General features: G+C 32.1%; 1 protein-coding gene across 9 annotated transcripts in view; it reads left to right on the top strand.

Annotated features, from left to right (window-relative positions):
- Positions 1 to 15728, top strand: part of NBEA (neurobeachin) — a 664605-nt gene that overhangs the window by 183834 nt on the left and 465043 nt on the right. For all 9 annotated transcript variants that reach the window (XM_041767622.1, XM_041767623.1, XM_041767626.1 and 6 more), the window contains 3 exons: positions 1644 to 2660; positions 4629 to 4846; positions 8016 to 8169. In XM_041767622.1, coding sequence (XP_041623556.1) covers positions 1644 to 2660; positions 4629 to 4846; positions 8016 to 8169 — 1389 coding nt within the window. The remainder of the gene's footprint in view (positions 1 to 1643; positions 2661 to 4628; positions 4847 to 8015; positions 8170 to 15728) is intronic.

The raw sequence follows: 15728 nt of genomic DNA on the forward strand, positions 1-15728 counted from the left end.
GGCCATTTTACATTATGGCCATTCCTTTATCCCACCTTTCTCTCTTTTTGTTTTTGGTTATATTTCCTCTGTGTTCATAAACTGTTAGAGCATAAAATATTTTATAAATCATTTAATTGAAATTCCAGGTTTATGAGTTAGGAATTTTAGACCTCGAAGTGACACCACACATATTTATAGCTTAAGTCTAAGCCAATAGCTCTTTTACCTAAAATATACCTTCTAGTTCTTAAAAGAATATTTCATGAAATACATTCTGAAATATGTTTTAAGACTTTTAAAAAGTAGTCAGAAGTTGCTTTTATTTCCAAGTGAATCATAAGTAAGTGTTTTAATGGTATTTTTAACAGCATTATCTTTTCTTTTTAGTTCTAAAGAATCTATCTATCTATCTGATCTTGGTAAGGGAAACTAGTGGGTTAAAATGAAGAGTTATGTACACATTAGATTTTGAGAAATCACGGTTAAGATTTCTCATGTGGTGTCATAGGAAAAGCATGGGTGTCAGAAGTTTGGCTTTTACTCCAGTCTATGCCATAATTAAGTTTTGTGACTTTAGGAAATTCATTTAGTCTTTTTGTGCAGAGGTTAGAAAAATGGTTTTTTTAAATGTTTTTAAGACATTACAGATAGTAAATATCTTAGGTTTGGGGGGCTATATAGCCTCTGAAGCTACTGTTTAACCCTGCCATGTAGTGTGAAAATAGCCATAGGCAGTATGTAAAAAATTAAACATGGCTGTGTTCTCATAAAACTTTACTAAAACAAGTGATAAGCATATTTGGTTCATGGACTACAGTTTGTCAGCCCCCACTTTTGAGACTTGATTTCCTCTTCTGTAAAATAAAGGAGTTTTGGGTCAAGATAATCTCCAAAGAAAGATCCCTCTTAATCTAAAATATTGTTATCATTTAAGTATAAGTTAATATCATATGTGCCTATAAGGAAAGATTTTTATTACTGTTAAAACTTATATTTTACAACATAATTGGCACCTTTTATCATTATATTAACAAATTTTAAAATAGTATTTTCTAAGTAAAAACTGCATTTTTTTAAAAAAATATTCTTAACCATTCTTATTCTTTATTCTTGTAAAGTAATTGGTTACTTATAAAGTAACCTATTAAAGTAGCCTATATAAAGATAAAATTGTGATGTTATAACAATTTAAAAATGCATATATTTATAGATATATGTTATTTTTAAACAATCTTAGTTGTTGGTAGTAGGCACACATGTGAGTAGATGGCGAAAACTGATATAGCAATAGTAATTTGGATATTATATATTATTAGCCAATTTTCTGTGGTAGCTGAAGTCAAATATGCAGGATTTCAACTGGCATATTAGGTTAGAGTAACATTGAAATACTTAATCTGAGAGAAAAGCTTAATGTACTTAAAACCTTAATGTTTCTAGTTTACTTGACTGTGTTTTGGGAGAAGTTATATAATAAATCATATCTAACTTTTTTGATAATTATCTCCAGTTATTTAGTGGAACTTATCTTAATATGTGCTACATTTGAAATCTCAAATTTTTTTGACTTCAATTTTACTATTATACAGAACTTTATTTGGATTTTCTTCTTTTCAGTATGTATATAAAATGCCTTAATGTTTTCTTTGCTTGTTTCTAAGGTCACTTATGAAGCACATAAGGAATACCTAGCAAAAATGTATGAAGAATATCAGAGACAGGAGGAGGAAAACATTAAAAAGGGAAAAAAAGGGAATGTGAGCACCATCTCTGGTCTTTCGTCACAGACTACAGGAGCAAAAGGTGGATTGGAAATTCGAGAGATAGAAGACCTTTCACAAAGCCAGAGCCCAGAAAGTGAGACAGATTACCCTGTCAGCACAGATACTAGAGACTTGCTCATGTCAACAAAAGTGTCAGATGATATTCTTGGAAATTCAGACAGACCGGGAAGTGGTGTACATGTGGAAGTACATGATCTTCTAGTTGATATAAAAGCAGAAAAAGTAGAAGCCACAGAAGTAAAACTTGATGATATGGATTTATCACCAGAGACTTTAGTAGGTGGAGAAAATGGTGCCCTTGTGGAGGTGGAATCTTTGTTGGACAACGTATATAGTGCTGCTGTTGAGAAACTCCAGAACAATGTACACGGAAGTGTTGGTATCATTAAAAAAAATGAAGAAAAGGATAATGGTCCATTGATAACATTAGCAGATGAGAAAGATGAACTTCCTAATAGTAGTACATCATTTCTCTTTGATAAAATACCCAAGCAGGAGGAGAAACTTCTTCCTGAACTTTCTAGCAATCATATTATTCCAAATATCCAGGACACACAAGTACATCTTGGTGTTAATGATGATCTTGGATTACTTGCTCACATGACCAGTAGTGTAGACTTAGGCTGTGCCTCAAGTATAATAGAAGAAAAAGAATTCAAAATCCATACAACTTCAGATGGAATGAGCAGTATTTCTGAAAGAGACTTAGCATCATCCTCTAAAGGGTTAGAGTATGCTGAAATGACTGCTACAACTCTGGAAACTGAGTCATCTGGAAGCAAAACTGTGCCAAATATTGATGCAGGAAGTATAATTTCAGATACTGAGAGATCTGACGATGGCAAAGAATCAGGAAAGGAAATTCGAAAAATCCAGACCACTGCTACAACACAAGTAAGTTGTCCTATATGAGTTCTAAAATGAATTCAACAGATACTGAGTTGTTAGCACTACAGCAGAAAGAGTAATTTCTACCAGTTACACCATGTTTATACTTAATTATGGTATTATAGTGATTTATAGAATCAAATAATGTGGTAGCATACATAAAAGACATTTCAAATATCTGAATTGCATTTCCAACTCTGCCACATTTTGTCTGTGTAACTTTGTTGAACCTCTCTGGGCCTGAATTTCCTTATACAATACAAGAGGTTATACTAGTTGAAAATAGGACCTGTAAGGGCTCTTTACCCATTTTAATAGCTTGTGACTCTTTGTCTAAATTTGTACATTTTGTACTCAAGAGCTTTATTCTGAATAATTGATTAATTTTAACCTTTTAAGCTTCAGGCCCAACCTTGTTCTGTGGATTATAGGAAAGAGGACTTGGAGCCCAGATTGAACTGATAAATGAAGTGAAGGGGAAGGGGAAGGGGAAGAGGAACTGTTATTTATCAAGTGCCTACTATGTTCCAGGCACTGTGCTATATGTTTTCAGATTTAATCCTCACAACCATCCTGTGAGGTAGGTAATATGGCTGAGAACATTAGAAATGAGAATTTTCTTTACAATTACACGGGTAGGAATCTGTTATGAGAAAATTAAGGATTCTTAGGCCTGGTGGTAAGGAAACATTAGTGCTGCAGTTCTGGCCTCACCAGAATAAAGCTAAAAAGAGATGTTGTTTTCTGATACGAATTTTTATTATGGAGCTTTCAATTTTAAGACTACTTACTTATTTTGTAGGCTAAATTACCTGATGGTTAAGACTTGAAAAATACTTTTATCCTTAATGATTCAGTTTTTTTGGTTGTTCTCTGGGTTTTCCACTCACTTCTCAATGTCAACAAAGATAAAATTAACATGTTTCCATTACAGTTATACTATCAAGAGTAAACCATACCTTTCTAGTGTCTTTGTACTCTAATAACTATTAATAATGTATTCTGTGTGTGGAAGATAAAAACACAAACAAAAAATATAAAAATTATTTTGTGTGTGGCAAGGGTATTTTTTTTTTCTCTATTAACTACCAGTTTCCATTTTTGTGGCAATTGTGCCATTGAAGGGAGTAGAGATAGTGAGTCAGGTAAAGACCTAAAAGAAATAAAAGCATGGTGCATTGTTTATTGAACAAAATAATCACTGTGCTTGCCTGGTTTTCACTCAGAGTTTGTAGGCATTTTTTCTGGTTTTCTAACTTATCAAATAAATGTACTATTTTTCTTTCTTTTTTAAAAAATATTTATTATTATTATAATATTTATTTATTAATATTTATTTATTCATGAGAGACACAGAGAGACAGACACACAGGCAGAGGGTGAAGCAGGATGCATGCAGGGAGCCTGATACAGGACTAGATCCTAGGACCCCGGGATCACGCCCTGAATCAAACGCAGATGCTTAACCGCTGAGCCACCTAGGCGTCCCATGAATGTACTATTTTTCTAAATTGAGGTATTATGAGTGAAATAGACTTTTGAGTTAACTTGAATCTGTTCAAGTAATATTTTTTAATCTTGTGTTTCCAGTTATAGTTAATGACATATTCCTATTATACTTCAATTTAAGTTATATATTCCCTTTCCTAAGGAAGAAATGTGGTCTAATATGAAGACTCCATAAACAGGAGTAAAGAGGACTAGGTTTTCAATGTGAACTTTGGTTTTAGACCTGAGGTGTTTGATTACCTTGCTTAGTTTTTGGAATAGCAAAATAAAAGTAGGAACAGTAGCCTCTTCAGCTCAAAATGGTTTCTGTTCAGGGAATCCTCTGATGATTAATATATGTAGAATATATTAACCTATCAAAGTCATATGCAAAAGCTTTACTCCCTCACTTGACATGCATGCTGTTTCCTTTTGAAATGAACCATTTCTTTTGCAGTCTGCAAAGTTCACCTTTTCTTTCTCTAGGCTGTTCAGGGTCGGTCTATTACACAGCAAGACAGAGATCTCCGTGTGGATTTAGGATTTCGAGGGATGCCAATGACTGAGGAACAGCGACGTCAGTTCAGCCCTGGCCCACGCACTACAATGTTCCGTATTCCTGAGTTTAAATGGTCTCCAATGCACCAGCGACTTCTCACCGATTTACTATTTGCATTAGAAACAGATGTACATGTTTGGAGGAGGTAGAAATATTTCTTTTCTTAAATAAGGCAATTTCCACTTAAAATTAGTATTTTAAATTAGTGACATCAGTTGATCAATAGGGAATTATATCATTGAATAATCTCACAATTAAATTTATTAAAAATAATCCAACATTGAAATTTTATATAGAAACATGAATACTTTTGCAAATATTATAGGTCTAAGGCTCAAAACAAAAGTTATTGAAGAACTTAGGCTTAAAACAATTAAAAAGCCAAATTTTGAAGTCTGGTATTGCCTATTCTATATGTAAAAAAGATTTAACAACAATAGAAAGGTTCATTTTTGGTTCAAAGCTGTTTCCACATTTTTATTCTTTTTCTGTTAAAGTTAATACTGTATATTAAATATATTCTTGGTAATAAGATTATAACATATAGTATTAAAATAAAATTTAAAATCACCTTATGACATCTATTTTTAGAGCCTTTACCCTTAAAGTAGTTAATAGTTTACAGATAATCACTTAAAAAAGTCTATATAAATTAAATCATCACTTAAGGAAAACAAAGTCTGCATAAATTAAATCAGTACCTTGCTTCACTTTCAGTTAATTTTCTAATAGCAAATATGCAACAAATTAAGCAATTATGAGAATACGTCATTTGTATGTGCATGTACATAAATTAGGAGGTTGATGGCTTTGACAGAGTACCCCACTGTCATTGACTTAAATAATCAGTGGCATGGTCTTCTATGGACTCAAGGAAGCTTCCCTGCTTCTCCTACTTTCCTTCTAAGATTCAAGGTGACTGATTCAGCTCCCAGCACGAATTCAACATAGGGAACTTGCTCAAAGTAGAAGGCAGGGACTCTTCTTCCTCCTTCATCCCTTTCTTCATTCCTCCTCTTCCCTTTTTCCCCTCTCCCTCTTCCTCTTTCTCCTCTTTTCTTCTCCATATTTTCTTCTCTTCTGTCTCTTCCTCTGGTCCTCTACTTTTCCCTTTCCTACTCCTTACCCTCCACCTCTTTCTTCTTTTCTATAAGAAGCCCCTCAAAAAAGGGAATGAATGGTATTATGACTGGCCTATGTAGAGCAATACTGGTTAATAACCTAGTTAGCTGAGGTAAAGCTAACTTTTCTATACCTGATCTAGTTTAACAAGAGAACAAAATCTAGATTGTGTTAGCAGGGAAGAAGAAATAGCTATAATGGAAAACAGTCAATGTCTGCCATAGAAAGTTTCTACTTCTATTTTATTTCATCAGTTTTGTCCTTAGTCTACTCATATGATGGTAACAATGGTGTTTCCATTGCAAGTGCTAAATTACCTAGGAATGCTATATAAGGAAACTGGAATACAATGACATATATTACTGTTAACATGACTATCAATGGACGTGTATAGTGTAACTTACTAATTACAATATTAGTAGTCCCCAAATGAGAGATACTCAACTTTCCTTTCTTTAACATAGGATGGAAACATAACATAAACAAGATACCATGTGTGTCTATTCTCTTTCATGAGTTCTCATAAAATTCCCCAAACAGAATTTTACTTAATTTTTTAAAAGATTTTATTTTTATTTATTTGAGAGAGAGAGAAAGCACACAAGTGCATGCACAAGCAGGAAAGGGGGAGAGGAAGAGGAAGACGGAGACTCCCCACTGAGTAGAGAGCCAGCTTGGAGCTCTTTCTCAGGACCCTAAGACCATAATCTGAGCGGAAGGCAGACACTTAACCAACTGAGCCACCCAGGAGCTCCTAATTTAATTTTTTAAAAGGTAGCTCTCTATTAAGGATTGGGCAAACATCTTGACATCTAAAATATCATGGATGATAGATTACAGTTGCAAAGAGTGAGAATCATTGACTTAAAATTGATCATGCTGAAGATTGAAGATGACGAGATATCTGGCCTTCCATTCAGTTTCTGATGCTTTGTCTTCAAAGCATTTTTCCTTAACCAGTGTTAGACAAGCATGTTCTCTCGTCTTGCCCCCATCATGAGATATGAAAAGAAGCATGACTAATTGTTTCTGCTATTAGTAAGATATATCATAAGAAGTGGTGGAAGGTCTTTTTCTTATTGTGCATATCATGAACATTACACACACACACACAGAACAAAGTGGTCACATACCCTCTAGTGAACTAATGCTGAGTTCTTAGAGTGAATGACACCTCAGTTGGTTTCACTGTCTTCTTGACTGGACCTATCACAAGCATTGGTTAAATGGTCCTACTTCCAGCATTGGAGTAGCCACTGCGTACCAGATAGTATTGAATTGGTGTAAAAAAGGATGATGAGTTTTTGTTTCAGTCTTTTGTAAAGTTGAACCTTTTGGTTTACAGAAGTGGCTGTTGGCATCAGTATGGAAACCAACTGGCAGCTTTCCATGTTGAGCACTTTGATGTGTGGACAACAATTTCATGTCTACAGCTGTTTGTGGATTGTTGGAGAAACAGTGAAACTTCAAAATTGAAAAACAGACCAAACTTGAGAAATTAAAATTGAACAAAAAAAATCCAGCTAATTATGGAGTAATCTCTTTTTTCCCCATTAGAAAACAGTTTATATTCTTGGCAGACATCAAACTAAAGCAGTGTATTTTTCTGGGTATCTAAGTTTTGTATGTAAAAGTTGTACTGCTGACCTTGAAGGTCTTTTTTCCGTTTTTTATTCAATAAGTCCTTGAATTTTCACTTATTTATTAAATTTCCCTATCATGCCCCTTCTGTGACTAGCAGTATGCATTTTCAATACAGCTGGTTTCAGGTGGGGCTGCAACCTGGTGATGAACGGAAACTGCCTGAAAGGTACACTTAAGAGTTAACTATCCAGGTGTTCTAGATTACATGAGAATGGCAAATAAGGAAAACTTATTGCAACACAAAAATAACCAGCTTTTGTGAATATAAACTTTTTAAACTAAATTCATTGACCTAATAATTTGTCTTTGGATCCAGTTAATGCACTGTATTCTGAAGGCAGAAACCCAGATAGGACTTAATATACTTGGATTCAAAGAAAGCCTGCAAGGATAAATGTTGAGTTTTTGGTAATATATCTCAATTGTAAATTATTTTCTAATAATTTGATTTTAAATTGTCCTAGCTCTTCAATATTTTTTACTTTATAAACATTAAAAAGTTAACTACTTGAGCTAAGAAAATGTTCGTGTTTTGTTTTCTGTTTTAGCCACTCCACAAAGTCTGTAATGGATTTTGTCAATAGCAATGAAAATATTATTTTTGTACATAACACAATTCACCTCATTTCCCAAATGGTAGACAACATCATTATTGCTTGTGGAGGAATTTTACCTTTGCTCTCTGCTGCTACATCACCAACTGTAAGTACTTTGCTTCCATCTAGTGGTGTATTTTATAATTACCTGACTAGAGCATGTCAGCAGTGTTCTCTGCTGTAGACAGATTTTACCAGACATGTTCACCTTAGGCCACTTTTCCCCTTTTCTTTTTGTCAGTGTTGGGTTTCAACTATGTGTGTTTATGAAAATATTTCTCTGGTGATTTTGATGAATACTGTTGAAGGATAGCCAAAGCTTTAAGTAACTTTACTTTCTATATATTGTCTATTTCCTCAAATATATAGTAAACTTAAAGTTTTTATTCTGTAACCCTTGAAATTCTAAATTCAAGTGCATGGTTATTGTGTAAGTAAAGTTTTACATCTAAATTTAGAAAAAAATAGAGATGCCAAACCTCATGTGAATTGCTTGAAATATTCTAAACTTAATACTATTATAAACTATGTATGGGAGTTTTACATTCCTGTTCTCTGAGATTTAATCTTGAAACCAACATTTAGTTTCCAAAAGGGTTCCAAATTAATGAATTCTTTATTAAAACTTAGGTACCTTAGATAGAAAAAAATATAAATAACATACCATTTTTATGATATTTAAAAAATTTCATAATCCTTAAAAACATCAAAAACCTTTTTATAGACATATGGACTGTAATTGCATTTGCATCTGACTTTACTAGGTAAACATTTAAAAGATACAGCTATTTTTCTAGATAAAACATTGAAATATATAATAAGTTTAAGAGAAATTTAATGTTAATTATATGTTGAAAATGTAATAGGTCAATATTAACTTTCTTTTTTGGTTGTAATATTTAAAAATCTCTGACTTCTGTATGAAAAAACAAAGACTTCATAGCTGCTTACTCGGATAGGACAGAATGTAGAACTCTGCTTTGCATATTGTCTGTGTTCCTGCTACCATATTGGAAACTAATTCATGAACCCAAAAAGTATATTCTCTCCACAGAGCAATTGGCTTTTTTGTTGAGGTGACTTTCACTTGGTGCAATAGTGTTTCCAAATTAGTCCCTGGCTTTAGTGCATTATTAATTAGGTTTTCTCACATGATTCCTTTTCTCACTATAGTTTTGTCAATGCCATCACCCCCAAAGCAGCATTGAAACTTAAATATTGTCAGCAAAAGATTGTACGCCTGACATCTCTCTCCCCTCACAGGCATATATATCTGATTTCATGCATGAATTTATTCAAGAAATTGACAAAGGCAAGCAAGCTAGTTCAAGAGGGAGAGAAGCAAACAGGTTATCATTATTAGGGCCTTAACAAAATGAGCAGCTAAGCAAGGAAATGGAACCAAGAAGAAACATAGTTGACGCCATGTGAGGAATGTAGATATCCTGTGAGATTAATCCTATATCTTTTCTTTAATCTCTGATTTTCCCTGGTGATTTACACCAAATTTAGATGAATCAAAAGTTTGTTATGATTTTCAAAATTCATTCTGATATCGAAACAGGGAGGGATTTTCCCCCTTCATTAAAAACTGAATAAATTAATATTTTCTTCTGACTTTTTCTTCATTATATAAATATTTTAATGTTTTCTAAATAATCATTTATCATCAAGAAATTTTAAAGGATTATATTGAAATTCATTTTATAGTATTGTTTTAAAATTTTGTGCACTGGAAATGATCTCTATATAAAATTAGAAGTAGGTATTGAAATTTCTATAGGCTTGAAATATTCATATTACTAAATAGTTTTCCAAATTTTAAAGCCAAAACATCTCCATCAAGATAGAGAAAATAGGAAATTAGTGAAATAAATTGTCAATAAATTTTATGATTCGTATACTGTTTCACTGCCCAAATTTGTTTATTTTGTATTTTATAATGAATATGTAATAAAGATACATTTTGAAGTTCGACTTCCAAAATTATTACCTTTGCAGTTTGAACCACTATATTTTGCAGGATTTCCTAGAATATTCTCTAACAGACTTGGGGATTCATTCAGTTGTAGAAATTTTTCTTCATTATCTCTTTTTCTATATTTCTGTCATTTTGGTTCATTAACTGGTTGTACCTATGCCTGGTCCTACAATGTAACTGATTTTGTGTTCTTTGAACAAATGCTTCCTTAAAAGAAGCATCCAGAACCTTTTGTCCCACTCATTGGTTCTGACTGCTGAGTATTGTTTTCTCTTACTTGATTATGTAATATTCCTGCTAAAAATTGTAGCACAGTAAAGGGAGAATGTTGGGAAAGAGGAGATTGAATAAAGAAGAAAATTAGAACTGAATATATGTAGAGCTTTTATGGCTTACATATAACATGTAAAAACCCAAAAGTGAAACAGCAAACATTGACAGTATACAGATTAACAAAAAGAAACAATGTCATGTAGATGCCATTATAATTTCAATCTTAGATTCATGAAGAAAGAAACATTTGATACTGATATTTGAGAGACCTCTTGATTTTGTTTAGGTTTGTGTAGTTTTAAAAATATTTATTCATTAGATGCATAAGGGCATTTAACCAATACATGTGAATAATGATGAATGGCTGTGACTGGCAAACTTTTTCTGTATGGGTCAGATGATGAATATTTTCAGTTTTTTGGGTTATATGGTATCTGTCTCAACTACTCAACTCTGCTCTTATTGTGCAAAAGCAGCCATAGACAGTTACATAAAGAAATGTGTGGGTTTGACTCAATTAAACTTTATTTATAAAAATAGGCAGTGGGGCAGATTGACTTATGGGTCATAGTTTACTGACCACTGATTAATAGCATAATCCTCACAAAGAATACAAATGTCAGAGTGTAATGTTTTAATGTGAAAACTATTATTTATTACTGACCATTGAAAATTCAGTGATTAGAGCTAAAGATAAACTCATTATTTCCTATTAGACAACTTGAATTGACTTACTGAATATTGATTAGAGTTTAATTTTTAGAACAATTTCATTGAACTTTGTGGTCATTATGTTCTCTTAGAAGATATATAACTTTTCATATTCAGCCATACTAATTTTTTTTAACATTTGACATGTCTAATGTTGAAATTGTATTTAATTTTGAGAGGGTAAGTAGAATGCTAAGTGTTCTTTTTTTATTTTAATTTTACCAAGGTGAAAAACAACATTAAGAATGTTTATTTTTACTAGCAATGAACCTGTGGACACAGAAATTAAAAATACAATGCCATATGTAATCACTTGATTTGAAATACTTAGTTGTAAATATAACAATAAGTATATGATGTTTTTATTCTGAAAACTACAAAAGACTGGTAGAAGCAATCAAAGATGGTCTAAATAAATGGAGACTTACCATGTTTATGGGTTGGAGTCTCAACGTAGTAAAGGTAACACTTGTCCCCAAATTGATATTTAGATGTATCACAGTTCCTCATAAAATCCCATCAAAACTTTTTTGTAGTTATAAACACTATTTTTTTAAAATTCACATGGGATAGTTAAAACAATTTCAAAAGAATCGTTATATATTAAACACAGTAATCAAGACTGTTTTGTATCTTAGAGAGACATAGTTCAATGGAACAACAATGAAAACACAGAAATGGACCCCCAGTTAAATGCACAAATTTTTTCCCACATAGGCTAAAACAGTTCATTTAAGGAAAGGTATCCTTTCCAAAGACCAGGGTAATGCTTGGTTTTCTTTGTAGTTCTCCATTGAAAAATATCATGACAGTAGGTTCAACTCAGGAATATGTCTTTCCTATTTGTCAGTTTAAATGTGAATTTCAGATAAGTATGGAAACTTACTCCTTTTCATTAAAAACAAACTTGTTTCCCACCGTCAGTGAGATTCAGACACAATCTTTTTGAAATTAGGATTCAATATAAAGTATATGGATTTTGGCTTAAGATAAATCTGTGTTTTAATCTGGGTTCTATCACTTACTTGTTAGGATCTTGCCCTCATTTTCTTCATTTATGAAAAGGTGTTAATTATGCTAATCTAACGAGGAGTTTCTGAAAATTAGGATAAATAATGTCTGTAAAAGTTCATTAGATGGAAAAGGCTATTAATGTTTCCTTCATTTAGTTCCTTTTGAAACAGTTTTTTTTTTCAGAACTGTATTATGATAGGGTAATTTTCCTATTTATAAAATAATCCTGTCATATTCAGAATTCTAAAATAAGGTATTTGAGACAAATTTATTTATAATGGGAGATTTTTTGGTGGCAAAAGACTTACAGGTCTTTTTGTCTGCTATCCCATTGGGATTGGTGGTCTGTTTTCTGCCTTGGGATCTTTTTTTTTTTTTTTTTTTAATTAACTTTTATTGGTGTTCAATTTACCAACATACAGAACAACACCCAGTGCTCATCCCGTCAAGTGTCCACCTCAGTGCCCGTCACCCATTCCCCTCCAACACCCGCCCTCCTCCCCTTCCACCACCCCTAGTTCGTTTCCCCGAGTTAGGAGTCTTTATGTTCTGTCTCCCTTCCTGATATTTCCCAACATTTCTTTTCCCTTCCTTTATAATCCCTTTCACTATTATTCATATTCCCCAAATGAATGAGAACATACACTGTTTGTCCTTCTCCGATTGACTTACTTCACTCAGCATAATACCCTCCAGTTCCATCCACGTTGAAGCAAATGGTGGGTATTTGTCGTTTCTAATTGCTGAGTAATATTCCATTGTATACATAAACCACATCTTCTTGATCCATTCATCTTTCGATGGACACCGAGGCTCCTTCCACAGTTTGGCTATTGTGGCCATTGCTGATAGAAACATCGGGGTGCAGGTGTCCCGACGTTTCATTGCATCTGAATCTTTGGGGTAAATCCCCAACAGTGCAATTGCTGCCTTGGGATCTTACATGAATGTACTAATTACCACTAAATAAGAAAAGTTGAACGTTTAGATTAATCTTACTTGTAAGTGATAGTTCAGTGGAAACTTTAAGGAAAAAAAGTATACGTATACAATATTAGTAAACACCTTGAACTTAATTAAAGAAGCAGGACTTTTGGGGATTTTAGTTTTGCCCTGATTATTTAAAGTCCTATGAGCATAGAATATAAATTATAAAGATAGTTTCAAGTCTAAAAATTAGACCAGCAGTTTTTTTTTTTTAAAGATTTTATTTATTTATTCATGATAGTCACACACAGAGAGAGAGAGAGAAAGAGGCAGAGACACAGGCAGAGGGAGAAGCAGGCTCCATATAGGGAGCCTGACGTGGGATTCGATCCCGGGTCTCCAGGATCACGCCCTGAGCCAAAGGCAGGCGCCAAACCGCTGCGCCACCCAGGGATCCCCTAGACCAGCAGTTTTAACTTCAGGGCCCAGGGAAAATTTTAAACTTCTTAGTATGTAGTTTGACCAGTTTTTGGTTTGGGAAAGAGGCATTATTTTTATTGTTGATGTTGGATTTTTAGAGTTAGTGTTTCTGTGACTAGTCAGTTGAACCTTCTCTTTCATTCTCTATACATTGTACAAGTTGGTCATGAATGAAAAGAACTTGTAGAAAAAATGAAGAGAAGCAACATAGATCAACTACAAGTTGCGTAATCACTTTGTGATTTTAAGTTGATCATTTTGGTCAACCATCCAGAACACTGAATGTTTAGAATTTAATTCTGTGTCATGTATAGTTTCATTTTCTCTGTCAAGGAAAATTATAGTGACTAATATTTCTGGCTTTCCTCATAGTTTCATAGTCATGAAAGAAGAGCAATATTATCTGTCAAAAAATGATAAGGCCTTAAATTTAGTTTATATTTCCTTGCCATTATCAGAATGTTTAGCTAATATATTTGGAAAAATTACTAATTTTTCTTTTGTTTATCTCATAATACTGATCATTATCTAGTATTCTCAGGAGTCTTTTATGTGTTTTCCTATACAGTGTACCATGAAAATGGTGTTTTTTTGAAATTTATGCTCACATGTATTTGTGGTAAAAAATCAGAGAATAGGAACAGTTGATGACTTTTATTGTGAAACTTAGTTCTAGCCAAAATTTTGAATATATTGAATATAATTCTTAGTTAAAACTCTGAAATTTAGTGTAATATTTATGTAATTTATCTATGTAATTAACTTAGTTGACATGCAGGCCTCATTAGTGTACAATAAGTTTTTTTCTAGCAAAAGGGAAAGTGATTCTTAAGTTATAATCACTACAGAATTTCATTCTTTGACACCTGGGGATATTGATCTATAGGAAGGGCTCCATGTATTTTAGAAAACGAGTTATAACATTCCTTAATAAAAATTCTAGAAGGTTGGTATAAATAGTGTATTTCCTTAAGTCATCTCTGCCTAAACCAATACTGAGTTAAGACTTTTACAGAGACATCATATTAGCTTATTTATTAAAATGCTTCCTTAGGCATCTTCCAGGAAAATATATTTATTTTATAAAATAGAATATGCATAATTTCTAGTATATGAACTATGTATAATATATATTATTGGGGCAGAGTTACTCTAATGAAAAAAATAAACATTAGTTTAAATATTTAATGTTAATCATATGTAATTTATAAAAGGAATATTTTTTCTAAGAACTTATAATAAAACAATAAAATATAATTTTAAAATATATTATTTTATCTTTCAATTTTACATTGTATTTTCATTTAATTTTAATAATTTCCTTTTCTTGTACTTTTTGATCTGTTGTCTGTTTTGTCTAATGCATGTCCAGGGTTCTAAGGTTAGTATTACCTCAGTAATTTTCAGGTCTTCAGTTTTAAGCTTTATTTTTACTTTTTATGAAATTTTTGACTTGGTCATGTTTTGAGTTCCCATACCATCTTTAACGTTACACATATCTTTGGTATATTTAAAATACTCATTAAAAGGATTTTTTTCTCAATGCATTGATGAAATCATATTATTCACAATAACCTTTAGGCTAAACTATTATAAAATGAAAACATATTTCAGTCATATGTTCAATCAAATGTTAATTGGTTCGAATGAAAGGAAATTGGATGGGATATATGTTATTTTAAGATTTAATAATAATCATATGTGAGTGATCTTTATTGTTAAACTTATGTTACAATGTTTATATAACATTTCATCAAAATTATAAATTACTTTTATATGGAATTAATTAAGAGCTCTCTTTTTGGTTCTTTGTGTTAAGAATGCTTCATTATTTCAAAGTTTTATTTTGTTTAGTCAAAAATAACAGTTTGGCAAGTTACATGGATGATTAATAATTCTGTTTATAATTTCTGTATGTAATTTAGCCATTTAAAAATGAAAGCATATTTTGGAGATTAGGCCTGGTAGACCATAAAAGGCATGAAAATAAGACCATTAACTAATAAAATGACAACTAATAAATACATCTTATAATTTGAATAATTCATAATGGTGAATTTCTTTGAGAATGCATCTACAGATATTTTAAAATTCTAATATTTTTGAAAATTAATTTAGAATATTTGATAGATCTAAGCAATGGCCAGATTTTCCATTCCATTATGAGATGCTTACACTGAGATTTAAAACAGGTCTTATGTAAAAATTTTTTCTTCTTAATATACTATTGTGCTGTGATCACATTTTTAATTCATGCTATGAAGTAATGTTATATATCA

The sequence above is a fragment of the Vulpes lagopus genome, chromosome 8 (genome assembly GCF_018345385.1).
Source record: "Vulpes lagopus strain Blue_001 chromosome 8, ASM1834538v1, whole genome shotgun sequence".
Classification (NCBI taxonomy): Eukaryota; Metazoa; Chordata; class Mammalia; order Carnivora; family Canidae; genus Vulpes; species Vulpes lagopus.